We start from the raw sequence: 20,602 nt of genomic DNA, 5'->3' as shown, positions 1-20,602 counted from the left end.
TGCGAAACGTTTTATTTGTAAGATATTTTAGGACCCCTTATAATTGCGCTACTTCCTATCAACAACATGACCAAAAACAATTAAAGCAAATCATAGTTCATAATAGTTGAATAGTCAAATCAATAATCATAATAGTTTTAAAGTTAAACATGCTTGAGCACACGAAGAAAAGTTGCACATCAAAACACATCACTATTAACATTATTGCAGGGTGGCCTACATTTGGAAAACTGCGTGGTTCCTGGATGTAGCAGGATTGTACCAGATTGGGCAGCGGGGCGTCATGGCACGCGCATCTTATTTGCATTTGTAAAGGTTTCTAATAATAGAAGTTTCTGAAGTCACAATAGGGCCGTTTCAGTGTGTCCACAGATGGCCACACTCCATCTGTCTTTTGCGCTGGGGGCGGGGGGGGGCGCACTCCCTTACCCACATTTGCTCCCCTTTATCGTTAAATTAAAATGTTCTGAAATGAATCCAAAACTTACATTTTGAATAATGCTCTCTTAAAGCAATGTAACGGGGTAGAGTTTTGTTTTATTTGCACTGAGTCTGAAAAGCAAAACTTAAAATCATTCGGAGATTGTATATAAACATATAAACAAAAACATAGACGATTTCTCTGCAAATATAAATTGAATCAAACAAACCTCTTTCCAAGCAATTGAACAACTACTTTTCATTTAATTCCACAAAATAACTCAAATAAATTCATTTAAATTACTTAAACATGCAAGTTTAAAAAGTGACATTACAGCCCTTCTCCATCAATCTGCCACGAGCCTGGGTGTGACCAAGCGTTAGCATACAAATGCACCATTCAGGTCAGCCAATCAGAGGACGCCTCTTTCATAGCCACCACGAGCCGAAGAGTATAAATCGAACAAGCACGCTCTGTTTGAGCACCAATCCTTTCGGATTATCTCCAACTGCAGTTCTGCTATCATCTCCCTTGTGGATTTATACCTTACCAGCATCATGACTCTTGAGGAAGTTGTCATCCAGGAGCCCAGCGAGAGAGCTCAGTGCACTGGAAAAGCGCTCGGGGAAGTTTTGGTTTCTGCCAAAGCTAACGAATGCCTTACCATTGGGGTTTACGAATCTGCCAAAGTTATGAATGTGTAAGTATATCATCCATTGCTGTTTTCTCGTACAACACATTTTATTAAGCATTTTGATTTATTTAGTAGTTCAAGTTATACTTATGTCTTGCTTTTCTTGTGTTTTCAGCGACCCAGATAGCGTGTCTTTCTGCGTCCTGGCGATGGATGAAGGATTCGAGTGGGACATCGCTCTTCAAATCCACTTCACTCTTATCCAAGCCTTCTGTTTCGACAACGACATTAGCATCGTCAGAGTGAACGACATGCAGCGTCTTGTTGAGCTTGTTGGTGACAAGCCAGAACAACTTGAGGATGCTCACTGCGTGCTCATCACGGTATGTACACGATCCACAAAGCTTGCTCGCATTAAGCGCACTATCTTAATGTAGCCTATTTACAACGTAGTTTGTCGTCGTATTAATTGCGTGTTTATTTTATTCACAACAGAACCCAACTGATGGTTCGTGGGAGGATCCTGCTCTAGAGAAGCTTCACCTGTTCTGCGAAGAAAGTTGCAGCTATAACGATTGGGTTCCAGAGATCACCCTGCCCGAGCGTTGATCTGCAACTTTACTCTTCTCTTCTGAGATGCTGTAAACCTTGAGGAATACTCTACGCATCCTTTGAATCAAGGATGATGATGTTTCCACATCCCTGGATTCTCCTGAGGAGGATAATCGGTCCAGGCAGCGCGAGGCAGGCCCGAGTGGCTCTCGCGGTTCTACGTCGTTTCTCGTCCCGTCCATGCCAAGATGATCCTCATTCTTTATGTAAATGAGGTCAGGCATGCCACGAGAGCGACACAATGGCCCTCATTCTTTGTGCGGATGAGGTTTGGAGAGAAAGGAGAAGCGAGTTTTGCCTCTGTTCCACAGAGCAAATATCGCATGCGTTGGACACGCGGAGGACGCGGCGGTGCGTCGAAGCAACGTTTTTAAAAATGGACTTTTACATCACGGACGTTTTTACAAATGTAATTGCTGCACAATATAACGTACCTTATTGTCGGCAATGTGCTTTCCACTTTCCAGAATTGTCTCATTATCTAAAGGTTTCACTTTAGAAATATTATTATGACAGAAAAAAAGAAAAATATAAAACTAATTTAAAACATTTTATTTCTAAAGGTTTCACTTTAGAAATATTATTATGACAGAAAAAAAGAAAAATATAAAACTAATTTAAAACTTTTTATTTCTAAAGGTTTAACTTTAGAAATATTCAATACAAAAAATGAAGAAAAAATATTTAAATGTGCTTTTAAAATGTTTTCATTGTAGAAATAATGCATACAATAAATATGTATTAAAACTATAACTGTCTGTGTCACGTGTTCACTTTCCTGCAGATGACGAAAACTCAAAACATTTTAGAGCACAACACACACTCCTTGGTTAGTAGGACATGATATTAACGTTTTTATGCTAAAGTACCCCTGAAAGGGGGCAGCACAGTGTCAGCTGCCATCTGCAGCCATCACTGATCTGCATGTGTATAGCTACAACACAATAGTAGCGCACTGTCCCATTAAATTGGGGGCCCCAGCACAAGGAACTCATTGTAACCTCGGCAGATGTCTGAGCTACGACGCTGCTCCATCTGCCAAGCTGCGCAGATGGGAGGTGAAGCAGTGGCGGGGGTAAGTGTTGGGCTGGCACTCGTATGGTTCCCTGTCAGTTGCTGTATTGTTTACACACCGCCTGTGGCTTCTGCACGGATTGCTGCAGCTCTCAGCGTTGAGAGAGAGAAAGAGAGAGAGAGGGGGGGAGCTCATTGAAAAAAAAACAGAGAGGCTGTAAACTGATTATGTAGGCTTATTCAATGAAAAGTTTGTACACACACACACACACACACACACACACACACATGCACACGCACACACACACACACAAAAGAAAAAGAAGGGCAAGCTGCTTTAGGCAAAAACACCAATATAAATAAATGCAGGGCTTTTGTTTACATTTTAATGCAAAAAAATAAAAAAACAGCAGACAGACATGGTAAGACTTGATGTATAAATGTTATATAGTTAAGCTATAAAATTAGAAGTAAGGCCTAGTTATTAATATTAGTAAAAGATAAAAATATACTTAGAGTGCAATAAAATGAAATTTTGTTTAAACAATGTTGATATGCATGAAAAATTAAGTAGGCTATAGTGTCACAATTATAGGTTTGAGGAATAAAATGATATTTCTGAATTAAAGGGAGACTTTACCCAATAATAATAATTATAATTTATTTATCCTCATATTCAAAACCTGTATGACTTTCTTCTGTGGAACACAAAACATTTTAAGAAATGTCTCTGTGGTTTTGTCAATGGGGACCGGTGTTGCTTGGTTACCAACATTCTTCAAAATATCTCATGTTTTGCAGAAGAAAGTCATACCAGTGGAATGACATAAAGATGAGTCAATTATAAAATAATCTTCAATTTTGGATGAACTGTCCCTTTAAATAGTTGACTAGTGATAATAACATGGCTAATATTAAATTGTCTGGTAAAGACTACAAACCATGATCATTTCAATACAATAAAATTTCACAACGTTGCGTTGCTTAAGAAAGAACACACAGTTTCGAGGTGTGCCGTAGATTCCTGTAGGCACGTAGACTATCTCTTTTAGGATCTTTGACAACACCGCTGATTGTGGGTGCAGATTCAGCTCCTCTGCTTTTTCTAACTCTGTGCAGCAATATTCGGTAAACCCCTGTAATAGGACTGCGAATGCTCTTTCCTTGGTTGTTATAAATATGTTCCTGAGTGATTCCCAGTTTCTCCAGGATAGCTTTTACCTCCTCTTGGTCTCTGTCTAGCTTCCCCGGGCCAGCCTCCAGGAGATGAATGGGGTTGAGTTGGTATAAGGGAGGAATAGGGCGGAATACTTCTACGGGCAACAGCCACTCACAACCCACCATCTGGTCCAGTGCGCAACGTTCAGAGGGGTCAGGCTTCAGGATCCCCCGGATCACCTGCTGACACGGAGCTGATACCCAGGGCGGCAGGACATAGGCTCCCTCTAGCACGGCACGCCTCAATTTTGCCACAGTGTCGGCACGGAAAGGCAAGGTGCCAGTCACCATGAAAAACAGCATGACGCCCATTGCCCACACATCCACGGGTGGTCCGATGTAAGAATCATCTTTGAAGAGCTCAGGAGCAGCGTAAGGAGGAGAACCACAAAATGTGTCTAGGGCTTGGTTGCGATTATTGACCCTCGTGCTGAAGCCAAGGTCAGCCACCTTCACGCAGGTTTTGCTGGTATAAAGAACATTTTCAGCCTTCAGATCTCGATGAATGATGTTGTTCTCGTGCTAAAATGAACACAGGCAAGTAAATAAATTTGAGGACATTATATTGTATGAAATGTAATTATTTAATATTGTCATTACAGAGAGGGTCAAGTCTAACCATGTATTTAACTGCTGACAGAATTTGGGCAAACACAATCTTGCTCTCTTGGTCACTGAGTTTTCCAGCAGTGCTGATTCTGGTGTGAAGGTCTCCATCTCCAGCGAACTCCAGAACCAGGTACAACCGACTCGGCGTCTCCACCACCTCATACAGTGGCAATAAATTTGGGTGATACAAGCTCTCCATGTTGGCTATCTCTCTGGACAGCATCTTCTGAGTCTGCAGGTCAAGCCTCCTCTTTTCCAGGATCTTAAGAGCAACCTTGTCTGCAGGGAGTAAACACATGATGGTGTCACTACTAATTAATCCTTTTACTCTCCTATTTCTGACCTACTTTAACAATAATTTCACTTTAACTAATCTGTTGCAATTGTTAACGTTCATACCTTTGGTAAGGGCGTGGAAGGCCAGTTTGACTTTCGAAAAGTTCCCACAGCCTATTTGACCACGAACTTTGTAGAAGCCAACTCGTCTGCCCACGGCCAGTTCCTTTAGGACGTTCTCATTTTTACACATTTCTACTGTTAATTTTTCCAGGGGTGTCAGGTGCTTGGAAGGGTCCACCTCCTCTGTTTCTGAGCCGCATTCTGAGCTGTCTGTCAGGGTGTAGAGGTTGTGCCGCTGCACCTGTGGATACACCTGAGTTGTCTTTGAAGGCATTGTGTTGCCGCTTAAGGCTGAAATGGAAAGAGGAACCATTAGGAGCAGCTGAAATCATTTTTGTGCACAGAAATACATATAAATGAAATGCATGTGGATAGACGTGCAAATGTCTGATTCCTCTAATAATAACAACAGTATGTGATAGACTTAAATTTGTTTTCGGACTATGGGCAGATCAAGCGTTTTTAACTACTAGTGCGCTGTGTGGTTTTGTCTGTAACATGCGACCATAAATAGTGTTTGCAAACATCTATTATGTAAAGCATCTAATATTACCGTCAAGCTCCTCTTCCTCTGATCAACCAAGGCACCAGTCTTGTTCCTTTTTACAGTATCAATCATTAAAGAATATGTCCACATGTTCAGATTTTAGGAAGGTTTGATTCGCTGAGTCCTGGAAGATGTTTTGTTCCTCCACAGGTGGATACAAAATCCAAAAAAGGTCAAGTAGAATAAACTTGCAGATATTCTAACTTTTGTATTACTGCACGAATAAAAGCAATCATGTTTGCTAAATACAGTGTTTTTGGTTTCCTGCAGTTTCCTCAGTATATGTCTGTCTATCAGCTTCCCCTCAGTCAAAGTGAGGCAGAACACGCTGGTATCATGTTTCCTAATCTACCGGCTTTATTTAGAGCTTCCTTAATCCTCCCCACTGTCCAAGACGATGGCACTAATTCACAAAAAGCGAAATCCTCAAAAAAGCAAAAGGTAAATAACTGGCAAGCACATCCATCACTGATCCTTTTCAAATCTCATAGGATGTATTGTTCAGTCAGTGGCAGGGTTTGAGGACCCTAGAGATATGATTGTATGTGAGACTGATCTCTGACTCTACAGTGTAGGATCAGATGTTATGTAACAGCCTTGCTAAAGGAGATTAGTACAGTCCCTGCTTGACAAATAAAGGGGTTTGGCAGATAATATGATTATTACTAGTCTGCCAACCTTCAAATGTGCCACTCTTGTGATGGAAAGAATGCATGTGCGTGGTCTTCTGCATAGGCCTCCGTTTCTGTGCATTTAGTCTTTTCCACATAAAATCAAAAACTACGAATTAATGAATAAGCTTGCATTTAATAATAGATGCAATGAAAGCAATTTAACTATATTTTTTGCAGACGTCTTCACAGCTAAGAGTTAAAAATAATAAGAGTGCTCTAAATTCAGTATATAAACAGCCACTTATTCTGCGAGTTTAATTATATGACTAAGCCAGCATTTTCCTGGTATTTGATGTCATGCATGAGACACTGAGCATTTGTGAGCGTGGGCATGTGCGTGTGCCTGAAGTAGGCACAGCATTACCAGGTGTTTCTATTGGTTAGATTAAAAGCTTTATCTGGAACATGGCAGCGATGTGTTTACATGTGAGGACCCCAAGTACAAGCACCTAAACTGTAATCTCTATTCTATGTCACCCGTCAAAGCCTCTCTTTCTGAATGACCTCTCCATTACCAGTCTTCGCAGTTATATGGTTTATTTTCAATGCTAAACAATAGAACGGCAACCAAAACACAAAAATTAAGAATACAGTGAATAACAGCGGAATTAAGAATGTTAAAACTTTAAATGCAAGAAAAATCTGAAAATATTTGGAAGGAGAAACGTTTAAAGCTTACAACAACAAATGTAAACAGATGGAAGACACTGGCCCACAACAACATGTCACAACTGGCCAGTCAAGTAAATCCCATTAGATTTTTCTCTTCTTCAGACGAGAGTCAATCAACCCATGTAGGCTCTGCTGTTCCAGTTCTCGCACCCTCTGATGCAGGGCCTCAATCTCTTTGTTTTTCTCCTCCTGAATGAACTGGAGCTTCTGATGACACAATATAGCATTGAGAAAAACAAGGAATATCAAACAAACACTTAATAAAAATATGACTCTGCCAATAACAGTATTTTGATAAAGACTGATGTATGACCTACTCTTTTAAAGATGTTCTGTGGGAGAGGGCAGGATGCTTGTCTATGTGTCTGACTCTTTACTGACATGCTCTGGGCTCTTGCAAGCTTAGCCCCAAACTACAAAGGAAACAATTTGGATACATTTTAAAGCCATAAAAATTATCAGTATTATGTGTTCCAGGGGAAAAAAACTAATCAAAACACAGAAACATAATACAACTACTTTGATTTTACCTCCATTTGAAGTTTAATGATTTGACTTTGTTTTTCTTTCTCCTTCTCCCTCATCTGCTTTCTCATCTCTTCCAAGGCACATTCATTTTTCTCCAGAGCCAATTTTATTTCAGTATCTTTCAATTCCACTTTTAAAACAACAAAAAATATTTTTTAATTCTGTGAAATGTATACTATTATCAAACAATACTGGCTACCTCAATTCCATTTATAATTTAAAGGGATAGTTCACCCAAAAATGAAAATTCTGTCATCATGTACTCATCTTCATGTAATTTCATACCTTGTTCTGATGAACACAGAGAAAGATAGTCGGAAGAATTTTAGTAATTTTCAGTTCCAGGACATCATTGACTTCCAATGCGAAAAATTTAATGGTAGTAAAAGATGCCCCAGAAATGTTTATTTTCCTACATTCTTCTAAATATCTTGTGTTCAAAATATATTGTGTTCAACAGAACAAAGAAAAAACAATCTATTTTTCCTACTATGGCAGTGGATAATGTCCCAGAACTGAAAATTGCTAACATTCTTCCACATATCTTTCTTTCTCTGTGTTCATCGGAACAAAGGTGTATACAGGTTTGAAACAAGCTGAGGGTGAGATTTTTGGGTGAACTGTCTCTTTAAGGTGGACAGAACAAGCCTTGGGCTCTGCTCACGTTTTCGTTGTGTTTCTTTAGCAAAGTCGTCTAACTCCCTCTGGTGTTGATGTTTTAAAGCTCTCGTCTCAGCTGTAAGCATCTGAAGCTGAGCCTTGCTTTCCTTCAACCACGAGGGGGCGGAATCGAGCACAAACACGCACAACACGTTCATTGTAATCGTTAATTGTAGCAGTACATTGAATTGAAACACAAGCATGCATCTTACCTCAAACTGGGCCTCATTTTCTTTCTTCATCTGAAGAGCTGCATCTTTAAGCCTCTCATTTTCAACTAGAAAGGGCGTCATTATACTAATGCACGCTTTTTATGCAGTGATTATATAGAGGATAACAATGAAATAATAATATGGATTACGATCATTTATGTACCTCTGAGGTCACACTGTTGTTGAATAGTTTTTTGCAGATCTTTGACAGTTTCCAAAAGTCCATCTTTCTCTGAAAATAAAACGAAAGTATGACAATGAAACAGATTAAAAATACACTGTAATATAAAACAAATGACTTGAGGAGATATAAACCACAAAATGTAAAGAAATGAAAAAACAGATTTAGCCTACTGTCTACATTTCTACAATATACCACTAGAGGGCAACATATTCACATATACTCTTACCTTCAGTTAACTGTTTCTCCTTGTTCTGTGCGAGTTTTAAAAGTCTTCTAGTCTCGTCCAGTTGTATTTCGAGAGTAGCGTTTCCCCCTTTCATCTCAGTTATTTTCTAAAACACACATTTACCTCAGACCACTAGTACACGCAAATCTTTTATAACAACATTACGCTCAAGGCGTGTTTTTATGCAATCGTAATCTTGTACATGATTATTTAAAGGCCTCACATGCTCTAGTTGCATGAAGTCTTTGATAATTTTATCCAAGTCGATGGCAGTCGTCTTTTTCATGCTGACGTCTGACGCAACAGCTGACAAAGTAAACAACGTTTAATACTTTCTCTGTACTATTAAATAGTAAATAACGAACTATAAAACGTGTTTCCTTAGTAAATTTAACCTATATTTGTTTTTGGCATAGGCATTAACCAGACCAGCTAAAGTATGCAGGCAAAAGATGTGATATCAAAGTATCGCGAGAGCGTTTCTAAAGCGCTGCTGTCAGAGCGCTCTCGCGGTACTTTGACTTGGTCTACTACGCAGCATTGCACGCCGTCGAACGTTTGTTTAGACAAGTCAGTTCTGCTATCTTTTTACTCTGGTAAGCCTTGTATATTACATTATGTACAGTACAATATAAGCTGTTAAACAATACTGAAAAGCAAGACCAAGCGCTTAAAGGACAGGTTTCCTTTCTTTGTTCGAAAGACTATAAAATTCACATGAACATAAGGGATCTCCAGAATCCAAACCCATATGTGAACATAATTTTATAACACTGATATTGAAATAAAATCCTGTTATAATTTCCAATAACGCAACAGGTGACAAAAGCAAACAGCTTTGTTTACAACTTCACAGAGCATAACATGTTGACATCTTTTTTATGACAGTAAACAACCAGCCGACACACTTCTCAATATCTGCTCAAAATAAACTCTGAGGACAACTATGTGATATGTGAACCCTGCAAATCATGAGAATAAAGATAATATAAGATTTGTTCTATAACATCAAGTTCATCTGGCTTTGTCTTAGTGTTGGCCAACCGTGTCAGATATCTTACAAACAGCAAACATATTCCTGTTGTGACATCCCGAGACGCTTCTCAAGTTAGTTAACCAGTAATGTCATCCAGAAACTCAGCAGTCAAATATCCTTCAGGAGTGGGAAAAGTCTTTACCACTGTCTTCTGTAGGAATGATTGTGTGTTTGGTTTTAGGAGGAGACTGTTTTTCCAGTCAACCCCTTCCACCATTGTGTACTCTGGACTGGGAGGCTTTGCGAGCATGGGAAACGCAGTGGACAGAGGCGAAGAGTTTGTCAGGTTTTGAGGTTCTCTTAATGCAACGTGTGGTTCTTGACTCTGTTCTGTGAAAGGTAACTGGTCTGTTATGGGCGTGTTGGGTTTACTGTGTTGGGCGCTGATCACATTGGCGGTTATCTCAGAGGTGTAGCCTGTTTCGTCAGGGGTCAAAGCTAACCACTGAAGTTCTTTTCTCTTATTGTTCTCATTATCCTCCACAGCTTCATTATGACAGCAGCTGTTGGCGATTTCTTGCTCTTCTGGAGACAGCACTACTTCACCACGCTGAGTAACGTCACTCACCTGAGAGTACAAACTGTTTGGCCAGGCACGGTCTTGTGGACAGACGGCCACAAGTTGCGGTGACCTAGAATGAGCATGAGACAGCAGATGAAAACCGTCGTGTCCACTGGTGGAGGTGTGATGAAGATCGGTTTGATCATGATCCGACAGGTCTGGATCACAGCAGCTTGCCCGACCGGAATCATCATCCCTGAATCCACTAGACATTTGAGGTGAGTCAGAGACCGGAGAGTCAGCGATAAGGAGCTCCTCCTGACTCTCATGTGGTTCATCGATGTCCACCTCTATAAACTCTACCCATGGATCATTGCTATACAGTTCTGGACGCAGGCCTGTGTGGGTGCTTAAGATTGATGTAAATTCATTCAGCTGGCCTTTCTGTGGGTAAACAAAAATGTATAGACAGTAATAAAACATTTAGCTTACATGTATGTTTGCTTATTACTTTTGTTTATAAAATGAAACTTTTATAAAAAATAATCAAACCTGTAAAAGCACAGGGTCAATCCCTTTGATTTTTGGTCCAGGTACAGGTGGCAAAAGTATCACCATTAACCTAGAATAGAAATCACAAACCACATTTAAAAAATGTGTTTTGTTGAGGGTAATAAAATTTGCATGGTTAAGTTTAGAAACAGTTTGTGGGATTCAGTAATAGGCAATGCCAGTACAGAGTACAGTTAAAAGTGACCTATGTACAGTAGTGCAATTTTAATTTCACCAATGGTTAAAGTAACCTGCTTAAACTACAGCTGGTTACGGATGGTCATTCACGTGGTGAATTATTAGGGAAGGTACAGTCACAAATGTATTTGTACAGTAGAATAATAAAGGCATTAAAAAGCTCACTTTTTATGATCTACTGGGTTTTTTTACATAATGAACATTCTCAGTATTCACGATCAATAATATCAGTTATAAAAATATTAAGCACTTTTTAAAAGTACTAATGTGTGATAAACACACATTAACTATTTTTTTTTGTTATGACACCTTTGTGCTCCTAATCTCATAATTAGATTATGGGATTTAATCGTGGATTTTACAGACAAGGTTAGAAATGACAGAAAAGTGTCAAAAGCCCCAAGTAAAATCACATCCAAATAAAACACACGTGTATGTTTTTCATCACGCAATCCCAGGAAAAACGACAGAGCAGATGAAATTACCACCATGAGTACAACTAATTTTAAGAAAGTCTTTAATTGCAGTAAATTTAATTTCATAGCAAATTTCATTTCATTTCGCTTTTAATTTAAAAATGTTTATGAGATTTTTCCTTGAATTCCGTAACAAAAGCTACATTTTCATTTAAACATTGTCCAATCTCAGATTAATGATATAGTAGGAAAGCTACAGTACAGAATGCAAGGAAATGCAAAATCACACTTGAGTTGAACTGTTATGTATAAACAGAGTAGGTTCTTACTTTTGTTGTCGTGAAACTACAAACAGCATCAAGATAACTCCGATACCAATGACAGCAAAGATTAGCACAGATGTAATCGGAATCCTCGATTCTAAATGAAACAGGACATTCAAAGCATCACTGACTATACACTTGTAAATTCCCTCTCAAAACTCTATAGATATCTAAAATCACACCTTTGTAAGGAATGAGTATAAAGATGAATTCACTGAAGTCCCCATAGTTGTAGCCTCTCATTTGTGACCTCACTCTGACTTCATATTCCACGTTGCTGCGCAGACCGTAGACGTACGCCTGCATGACTTTGCCATTATCCAGCTAAAAAAAGAGACAAACAAGGCTAATTGACAACATAGGAGCATGACAATCTTGAAGTACTTATTAGACATTGCAATTAGACAATACTTGGCTATAATGAGATATAATGAGTTCCATCACTATGATGAATTAGTATAATAACTCGTATGCTTTCTCAGAAACTACTTTTTATGACGCTTAAGAGGAACTCTAGAAGACCCATTTGTTTCTCATTAGGAGTGAATCCAGTGCGAATGCATTGATTGCAGAAGGTTGCGTAAGACTCACTGAGATCCACTGGTCTGAATCCTTTTCTCTATACTGAGTCTCATAAACCAGAGACATCCAGCCAGTCTTTACGCTTTCTACAGCCGAAGGGGGCGTATCCCAGCTCACAACTACATCACAGATGGCCCCCGAGGAGCTCATACTCAGCACAGTCCAGTTGAGTACCACAGGTGGGTCTGGAAACACTATGAAAATCAAGTAAATGGTCATGACATGGCCGGACAAATATTCTGCAGCACAAATAAAACTGCTGATAAGGCTGGTGGGAATGTTTAGGGTTGAGAGTCTATCATTATGTACATGATGCGTTCTTGAAAGCAAGCCAAGGAGGAAACAACAAAAGGGTCAGAGTTTGTGTTTATTGTATGGCTTACCAATGTCCTCTACACTGAAAAACATCTCATCGTAAACCACGTCAAGGGAGCCAGAACGCAGCTGGATCCCGTACGAGAACCATATAATGGTATTACTGGAGTTAAAGTAGCATTCGTTGTTTCTTGAGGAACTGTAACTTGGACATTCATTCCATTTTGTCTCAGGTTTCTTAGAATCCCTGTAGATAGGAGAACAAATGCTTAGTCATGAAACAAAACTGTCATTTTCCTGTTTGACCACTAATTGCAATAATAGATTATTAGATTGTAAATATAGCAATGATTTCAATGTGTTTTAATTGGCCATAATGTTTCGTAAAGGGTGTGTCTTTTCACTAGTTAGCAGGTTTTCTAATTGTTCAAAATGAACTTTCTCCTATATTACATAAGTATGCAAGATATTAAAATGATTTACCTTATTGAGATACCTTGACTATTTTAACTGTAGTCTGTTACATATGTAGTCTGTCATTTACAACCATTTTTCTTAAAGGTCCTGTGTGTCATTTTTTGGAGGATCTATTGACAGAAATGCAATATAATATAGTACATAACAATCAGTGGCGATCCGTGACTCCTCTTCCGGGGAAGCAGTAATGCGAAGCTCGGCAAAACATGTATTTAGCCCGTCATGTGTGTGTCACGTCATTTCGAAATAAGAGTCGTTGAGATGTTGGTTGCAATTAGGGCTGGGCGGTCAAAAAGCATTTCACGATCTTCAAAACAAAGAATCACGATCTGAATTGAAATATTAACTTTTTTGCCCATAACACTGGTACTACAGAGGTTTAAAGTTGTGTAACATAGGCCAAACAGTTGTAACGTTACAGGTAGCACAAGTATAAAACGTCTGTTATCATCTTTAAAAAGCACAAATGCAGGTCATTACATTAGACTGATTAACGACGAAGGACATTAATGTTATATACAAATGGATCAATTAAGGCCATATCATTTTTAGTTTACCCATTTTTATTGTTCTGTGTTGTCCATAGTAATATATTTGTCCACATAAAAATACTGTAGTATACTATATTATATACTAGGCCTTTAGTATACAGCAGTAAAATTCCTAGATAATATAGTGTTTTTGAACTTTACTATAGTATACAGTGTTTATCAATTTACTACAAGGGCACTACAATTTTCAGTAGCAAATACTATATTACACTACAGTGTTCAATTTAACGGGACGTTTATTTTGACGGGTCTTCGGGAAGACGTTTGTGTTTGCCAATAGCTTCACTCAAACAGTAAAACACTCGTAAAATAAACTCTTGAGATGACGTTCATGTGTTCATATCCTCATACAGTGCAGACGCAGATAAATCCTCGACCATCACTTGTGTTGTATGTTAAACTGTGCACATAATTCACTCAGACACGCAGAACAGCCAGATGACATTTAAATTACAGGACTCCGCGTCCACATCTAGTTAACGTACACGGACTCAATGCGGTGCGCCATTGATTATTGTCACACACAAACAAGCACAACCACGACAAACGCACTTCACACAAACACGCAGCTCTGTCTAATGCACATATTCTTATTATTCTACATGTATGTCACACTGTTGTTATTTTCTTTTCAAGTTACTTGTCCAGTCGGGCAAGTAAAATTCTCTCTCACTTGCCCATACAAAACATTTACCTGTCCTGGACAAGCGGACAAGCGTTAATGTCGAGCCCTGCAAGATCATGATCCTCACGATTCCGCTGAAAAGTGGATTGAGGACGCCTTCAAGATCGATCACGATTTAAGATCGTCAGATCGCCCACCCCTAGTTGCAATTCGTAACCTCACCACTAGATGCCACTAAATTTCATACACTGGACCTTTAAAAAAATACATGTTTCTGATACCGTGTGGCACCTTCATCAGATTACAATTTGAATATTTCTGCTTTACCCCTCTGATGTTTTGGAAGCTCTGATGTAGAAAAGTCTTAGATCCCCTGGTTCGGTGAGGTTCTCGAAAGATCCGGCCTCCCATTGACAACGGAAAGTCGTCAGCTCTCGGGAGAAGCAGCCAGTCAGATGAGGCATAGTGGAAGCCAGACCTACAAAAAAATAAAAGCCTTACATCTTCGCCAAAATTGCATGTGCCTTAAAAAGGGATACTTCACCCAAAAATGAAAATTCTGTCATCATTTACTCACCCTCAGATTGTTCCAAACCTGTATAAATTTATTTTTTGCTGAACACACAGGAAAAAATTTGGAAATTTTTCAGATCTCGCCCCCCCCCCATTGACTCCCATAGTGGGGAAAATAAATACTATGGGAGTCAATGGGGGGAGAGATCTGTAAATTCTTCCAAATATCTTCCTGTGTGTTCAGCAAAACAAAGAAATTTATACAGGTTTGGAACAATCTGAGGGTGAGTAAATTATGACAGAATTTTCATTTTTGGGTGAAGCATCCCTTTAAGGCATTTTCCAGGAAGATTGATGGACCAGAAGAAAAAATGTCAAGCTTTTTATTAGACTAAAATATCATATACTTTAGTCCAGCTGCTAAATCTACAACAAAGCTAAGTCAAATACAGCGGTTCAAGTCTGTCAAGACTATGAATAGAACCTTTTAGGAAATATATGAATGTGGCTAATTTCCTTCCAATAATGCAATTTTAAAGTGAAATTAGCTAATCTTTTACAGCTAGAGTAATACTCTCTTCTGTGAATGCCATTTAGTCCAAACCAGTTTAAGACTAACAGGATGTAACATAAATCCCAGTTGGGCCATAACTGTGAGGCTGTCAGCTGTGTTTTCCTGGAAATGCGTGCAGGCATTTTTCACATGTAAAGGCATTTGACTTGGAGTGTGTGGTTACGTCCTGCAGTCTCTGAGCTGTTTGTTGTCAGCATTAAAACTGAAATACAGATAAAACTTTGATTCATGATTTGAGGTAATGACTAAATTTAAATTTAGTTCCCAGTTTCCATAGATATGATTACTCTTAATTTATTTTCCATTGATGTCATATACATAGACGACTATAGATCTACACTCTCCGATCGGATGGTTATATACACTCATTTGTAGGACGTTTTATTTTGAATTCCCTTGATCCTTAAAAAAATGTATAATACAAATGATTGTGGAGGATAAACATGTTTGTGTTCATGCGGTGTCAAGTTTGTGAGTTTAAATTAGAGTAGCATCCTACAATAACATCAAACTCTTGTTTTATTTACAAATTGACTTACAACAAAAAAACTTAGATATTAAAAGTATGCTGTGTCATTAACATTTTTTATTTAAGAATGAAACAGCTGTGTTTGTAAACAAAAATGTATGTGTTTCCAGCATAAGAATCATAGATGCCCTTTACAGGTTCCCATGGAAACTAATGTACAGTAGGCTGATGTAAATGTTTTTTTAAGCACATTAATATCTATTTCACATAGCAACATGCCGCACTCTCGCTTCTTCTGTTCCACAGAAAACTTACATTTGATCGAATTCATAATGACAGTCATTTTCAAAAGAGGGCACTTAAAAATTAAAGAAAAAATGAAATTGCAGAATTGCAATCTGAAGTGGTTTTGTGAAAAACTGAAAAACGACAGGGCAAAAGCCAAATGAAATTCATGCAATAAATGTAGTTCGACATTAATTCCCTTTTCTGAGCCAAATGGTCCTCTTTTCAGTTCTATACTCACATTTTCTGCACCACTTTCCTGACACGAATCTCTTTTATCTGCATGATTTTGGTTTAAATAGATTCTTGTAACGTCTTGTAGCCTACATTTGAAGCCCTATTGTTAAAACGAAATATAATGGATGTATTTAAGTTCTTATGTTAAAGCCAGCTTTGTGCACAGTTGCACATACAGTAGATGCTAAAAATGAACAACACGGTGGCTTTATGTTAAACAAAACATTTACATACTTGTTATGTAATGTAATTAAAAGTATGGAAGCTGTGTATGGACACACTGTTGAGTGTCCCTTAATGTAAACACATACTAAAAGATTTGAATAAAGCCAAGGATCTCCTTTCTGTGTGCTTCACATACATCATTGGCTTTATTTAAAGAGGGTGCAGCAATGGGTGGGTTCTGCTGTAAAGAAAACATCTGATTTCTTGTCATTTACATACACTGTTGTAAAGGAAGCTTTTCTGTCAGTTATGTATATATCAAACTGCAAACCTTGCATAGTAGGAGGCACGGTTTGTGTTGCCACCGCAGTGAAAAACAAGATGCAGATGAAAAGGATGGGCTCCATGGTACAGTTCCTGTAAAACCCAAAATATAAAGTCTGTTAACAGATAACATTACAAGTAGGGATGCACAATAAATTATCGGCCATATCGGTATTGGTCGATAAACGGTCCTTTTTAATGTTATCGGTATCGGCATAATAAAATTTAGGCCGATATATTATAGCCGATAAATCATTTCCTCTCTGTTAAACTTCTTCAGCTGCACGCTACTCACAGTTAAAATACAGTACAGCACTGTCTTTCTGTCGTGATTATATACATACTGCTATTAGCAAAACATTGTTGATGTAGGTACAGTGTGTAGATGTGTAAATGATAGGAACAAAAGCATATTGTTTGGATCAGACTGCTGTCTGAATGCTTTCTGTCTTGAGACCTGTTTTGGTTCCCAAAAAATAACCAAAAGGGAACCAAAAACTAACGTTAGGGGAACGTTCTGTGTTTGCTGGGAAGTAACAGAAACAACAAGCAGGTAACACACATAAACTCCCCTCCTCCATTTAAATTCAATTCAGTTGGTTTAGTCCAAAACAAACTAATACAAGTAATAATTTCAGTTTGTTGTTGAAACTAGAATCAAATCAAATCTCAATGGTAGCATTACGAAATCACGGCTCTGTGGGACACAACAACCATTTAAAGCCAAGGAGCCAGTGGTTGTGAAATAGATCCCCATCTGCATCATGGCTCCAGTCCAGCCTGCTTTTGGAAAACATCTTCTCAGAAACATCATCTAAGAATTCCTACTGCCAACATGCAGATCACAGCACTACTCTGCCAGATTTAAATGGCCTTCACTCCCAGTGGGCCAGTACAGATAAAACACTCTCGCTGGGTGAAGGGTTTAGTCTTTGATAAAATGGGTACAGGCTGTTCTCAGAAGTCAAAATACATAACGAGAGCGTTGACGAGAGCAGGGCTGTGAGTTTGATATGGAGTTTCCTGGAAGGAGACTTTGATATTCAAATCCTTGAATGTGTAACGTTACCGTAACAGTTCAGGTGTACATGGCAAAACCACACAAAAAACTACACGTGAACACAGTAGTACTGGAAGATCAGTAGACATGTATGTTTAAAAGATGTATTACAATAAGAACTGTTATCATGCATCACTTTGCAACAAACAAATTGTGGCTCTGTGAATTTTTTCCTACTTTTTCGTATTTACAATCAACATTTTTGTCACCCACTCATAGACACAATATCAGTTTTTTAGCATGTACATCAAAATGACGTTTCTGTAAATCCCAAACCGTTTATAGTCGTCATACACACGGGAGGTTTGACTAACAAGTGTTCATAAAAAAATTAGTACACAAATCAAATTTGCATTGTAAATCGGCAGTGTAGATATAGGTTTTATTATATCTATTATGCAGTCAAATCACCTCGAAAACAACGAATAGCCTATTATGTTCCATAAAAACTCACCTTGGGATTCGGTATAGCGAGCTTCAGTATAGATCCTGAACTTACATGAAAGTATTCCTGCGGGAGCTTTGAGTTTCTCGCGTGACAGTATTCTCAAACTTTGATTTCGATCCCGCGTACTTTCCAATAATCTATAGTAAAGGAGGCTTCTCCCTCGTACACTGCTGCCTAAAACGTGTCCTGTGCTGGTTGCATGGCGCAGAACATCTGCCTGCGTTCTGTTCCAGAACTACAACAAGCATCCGTACTAGTTTTTCTATGGCACATTCGAAGAAGGGCGTTACTTTCCTCGAAGTGACCTGCGCAGGGCACTAGACCTTATACAGCAATGTACCATTAATGGATTTAATGTATGTAAATTACGCGTTGAGAAAATAGGACTCCGCCCTAACAGACGACACGGTGCCAACTTTCCCTCAACTGGTCTGTAAAAGACTTGCGCGGTTATAGACTCGTTCACGTTTATCTATAAATGCGCGCTATTACAAGAAAGCAGTGGATAAAATCAAACTTTAATTAATTGATTATACTTACTCATCGATAACGGCAAATCGTTAAAAAGCTGCAAGCATGTGCAGAAACAAGGCTGCGTAATTGCAAGGGCTAACGTTACTCACAAGGGCTACTTGCTTCGCAATGTGTTCGCTCTCGTGGACACAATATAGGCGCTTATGTAGCTAAACAATGCAGAGCTGGTTACACGTGACTGAAGTAGGGCACGTGTTTAAGGGGTCTTGCAGTGCAAACTAACCAACCGGACTCAACATGAATACTGGGAACTACGGAGGGAACAGAGGCATGTAGAAAAAAAAGTGTGGGGAAAAGCACAGGTCGAAGACCTCAAGGCGTAGTTCACCTTCAAAATAAAAATTCTGTCATCATTTACACGCCGTCTTGTCATTTCAAACCTGCATGACTTTCTTTCTTCTGCAGAACTCAAAGAAATTTTGAAAAATGTTGGTAACAGAACAGCACAGCACTCCCATTCACTTCTATTGTTTGGACACAAAACTAATGCAAGTGAATGGGGGGGCTGTAAACAACATTCTTCAAAATATCTTCTTTTGTGTTTTGCGGTAGAAAGTCATGCAGGTTTGAAATGACAAGAGGGTGAGTCAGCGATGACAGAATTTTCATTTTGAAGGTGAACTACTCCTTCAACAAAGCTGAATTTAAGTTAAATGTCAGATAATTTCAGGTTTTGTGTATTGTAATAGTGTGGCACTCTTTACTCCAGTAAATATTTTAGGCACAAGTCAATTTATTTATAGTAAGATAAATTGAAAGATTTGGCTACAAAATAAAAGGCTGTTGAACATTTCTAACATGTTCTTCCTGTGAAGAAAACAAGAACTCGTGTAATTGTAGATTTTTCTCAAAAGTTCTGATACAGCCCTTGTGATAACTATTCTGTTTGCAGTCATTTTTTACTTTTCTTCAAATGCTAATGTAAATGTAATATACTTTATAAGAAACTAAATAAATAAAGGTATAAGCATAAAGAGCAAAATATAATTGCTTATAACCTTTGACCACTACGTAGCGCTGTCACCAAACTTGAACAAGATGTGCCATAGGAACAAGATGTGCCAGTGATGATGCACACCAAGTTTCGTGTCAATACACAAAAGTGTCGCGAAGATACAGCCACATCCTTTGGTGTACTCGCCTTGATTTCGTTGAGGCTGTAAACAGTATGAGAACCATTTGATCAATCAAAAAGCTTTTATTAACTTTTATTTAGAGGTGTCTCTAGAAGCTATTGTAGGAGGAGTTCGAAAAATATGTTTTTTTTTATATAATTCAATATGGCAGACAGGAAGTATGGTGGCATATGACAACTTTGATATCAATGAACTCGGCTTGAGCCAACAAATATACTAATGTGAATCCAATAACATTATGTTGATTTCCTCATACGTTACAAGCGTTTAAATAATTTTCGTTATATCTCTTGACCACTAGGGGGCGTGGTAACTTTACAGGTCCTCTCAGAACACGAGCTTGATGAACCATACCAAGTTTCGTAGCAATTGTCCATTGCATTTCTAAAATACTGCATTTTACGACAAAATTCCAAATGGGCGACGCCCACAATGGCAGACCGAAGAAATATTTGGACATGTCAGATTATCACATTTTGAAAACCAAGTTTAAAAACACAGGAAAGGCAGTCAGCATACAAGAAAATTACTTATAACTTTTCACCGTTAGGTGGCGCTGTCACCAAATTTCTATGAGGCGAACGACGTGCCAATGATGCTATGTACAAACTTTCGTGTCAATGAATGCAGAAAGTTTTGCAGTGTCAATTTTGAAGTCAATGAGAACCTC

General features: G+C 38.6%; 4 protein-coding genes across 7 annotated transcripts; 1 reads left to right on the top strand and 3 right to left on the bottom strand.

Annotated features, from left to right (window-relative positions):
* The first annotated feature begins 967 nt into the window (after window positions 1-967).
* Window positions 968-2,384, top strand: gadd45gb.1 (growth arrest and DNA-damage-inducible, gamma b, tandem duplicate 1). The gene is made up of 3 exons (XM_057360076.1): window positions 968-1,121; window positions 1,231-1,438; window positions 1,551-2,384. Exons 1-3 carry the CDS (start codon window positions 979-981, stop codon window positions 1,662-1,664), a joined length of 465 nt encoding a protein of 154 aa, XP_057216059.1. The 5' UTR covers window positions 968-978; the 3' UTR covers window positions 1,665-2,384.
* Window positions 2,385-3,095: 711 nt separating this feature from the next.
* Window positions 3,096-5,574, bottom strand: nim1kb (NIM1 serine/threonine protein kinase). Of its 2 annotated transcripts, XM_057360072.1 has the most exons (4): window positions 5,461-5,574; window positions 4,908-5,198; window positions 4,519-4,787; window positions 3,096-4,421 (listed from the first exon to the last, which is right to left on the bottom strand). In XM_057360072.1, the coding sequence occupies exons 2-4, from the start codon at window positions 5,179-5,181 to the stop codon at window positions 3,666-3,668; spliced, it is 1,299 nt and encodes a 432-aa protein (XP_057216055.1). In that variant the 5' UTR covers window positions 5,182-5,198; window positions 5,461-5,574; the 3' UTR covers window positions 3,096-3,665. The 2 variants fall into 2 exon arrangements, with proteins under 2 accessions (XP_057216055.1, XP_057216054.1); XM_057360071.1 differs by lacking the exon at window positions 5,461-5,574 and having other exon boundaries at window positions 4,908-5,220.
* A 1,291-nt stretch (window positions 5,575-6,865) lies between these two features.
* LOC130570019 (coiled-coil domain-containing protein 152-like) lies at window positions 6,866-9,230 on the bottom strand. 2 transcript variants are annotated; one of them, XM_057360074.1, is made up of 8 exons: window positions 8,834-9,230; window positions 8,611-8,716; window positions 8,364-8,432; window positions 8,201-8,265; window positions 7,993-8,095; window positions 7,331-7,458; window positions 7,118-7,213; window positions 6,866-7,007 (listed from the first exon to the last, which is right to left on the bottom strand). In XM_057360074.1, the coding sequence occupies exons 1-8, from the start codon at window positions 8,894-8,896 to the stop codon at window positions 6,882-6,884; spliced, it is 756 nt and encodes a 251-aa protein (XP_057216057.1). In that variant the 5' UTR covers window positions 8,897-9,230; the 3' UTR covers window positions 6,866-6,881. The 2 variants fall into 2 exon arrangements, with proteins under 2 accessions (XP_057216057.1, XP_057216056.1); XM_057360073.1 differs by having other exon boundaries at window positions 7,993-8,265.
* A 242-nt stretch (window positions 9,231-9,472) lies between these two features.
* Window positions 9,473-18,906, bottom strand: ghrb (growth hormone receptor b). 2 transcript variants are annotated; one of them, XM_057360070.1, is made up of 9 exons: window positions 18,803-18,906; window positions 16,762-16,847; window positions 14,515-14,665; window positions 12,603-12,781; window positions 12,229-12,413; window positions 11,820-11,961; window positions 11,644-11,734; window positions 10,701-10,770; window positions 9,473-10,592 (listed from the first exon to the last, which is right to left on the bottom strand). In XM_057360070.1, exons 2-9 carry the CDS (start codon window positions 16,835-16,837, stop codon window positions 9,723-9,725), a joined length of 1,764 nt encoding a protein of 587 aa, XP_057216053.1. In that variant the 5' UTR covers window positions 16,838-16,847; window positions 18,803-18,906; the 3' UTR covers window positions 9,473-9,722. The 2 variants fall into 2 exon arrangements, with proteins under 2 accessions (XP_057216053.1, XP_057216052.1); XM_057360069.1 differs by lacking the exon at window positions 18,803-18,906 and adding an exon at window positions 18,269-18,686.
* Window positions 18,907-20,602: the final 1,696 nt, after the last annotated feature.

Source organism: Triplophysa rosa, linkage group LG19, assembly GCF_024868665.1.
Source record: "Triplophysa rosa linkage group LG19, Trosa_1v2, whole genome shotgun sequence".
Lineage (NCBI taxonomy): Eukaryota > Metazoa > Chordata > Actinopteri > Cypriniformes > Nemacheilidae > Triplophysa > Triplophysa rosa.
The sequence above is the reverse complement of the archived record's forward strand: the minus strand, read 5'-3'. Positions and strand labels throughout refer to the sequence as shown.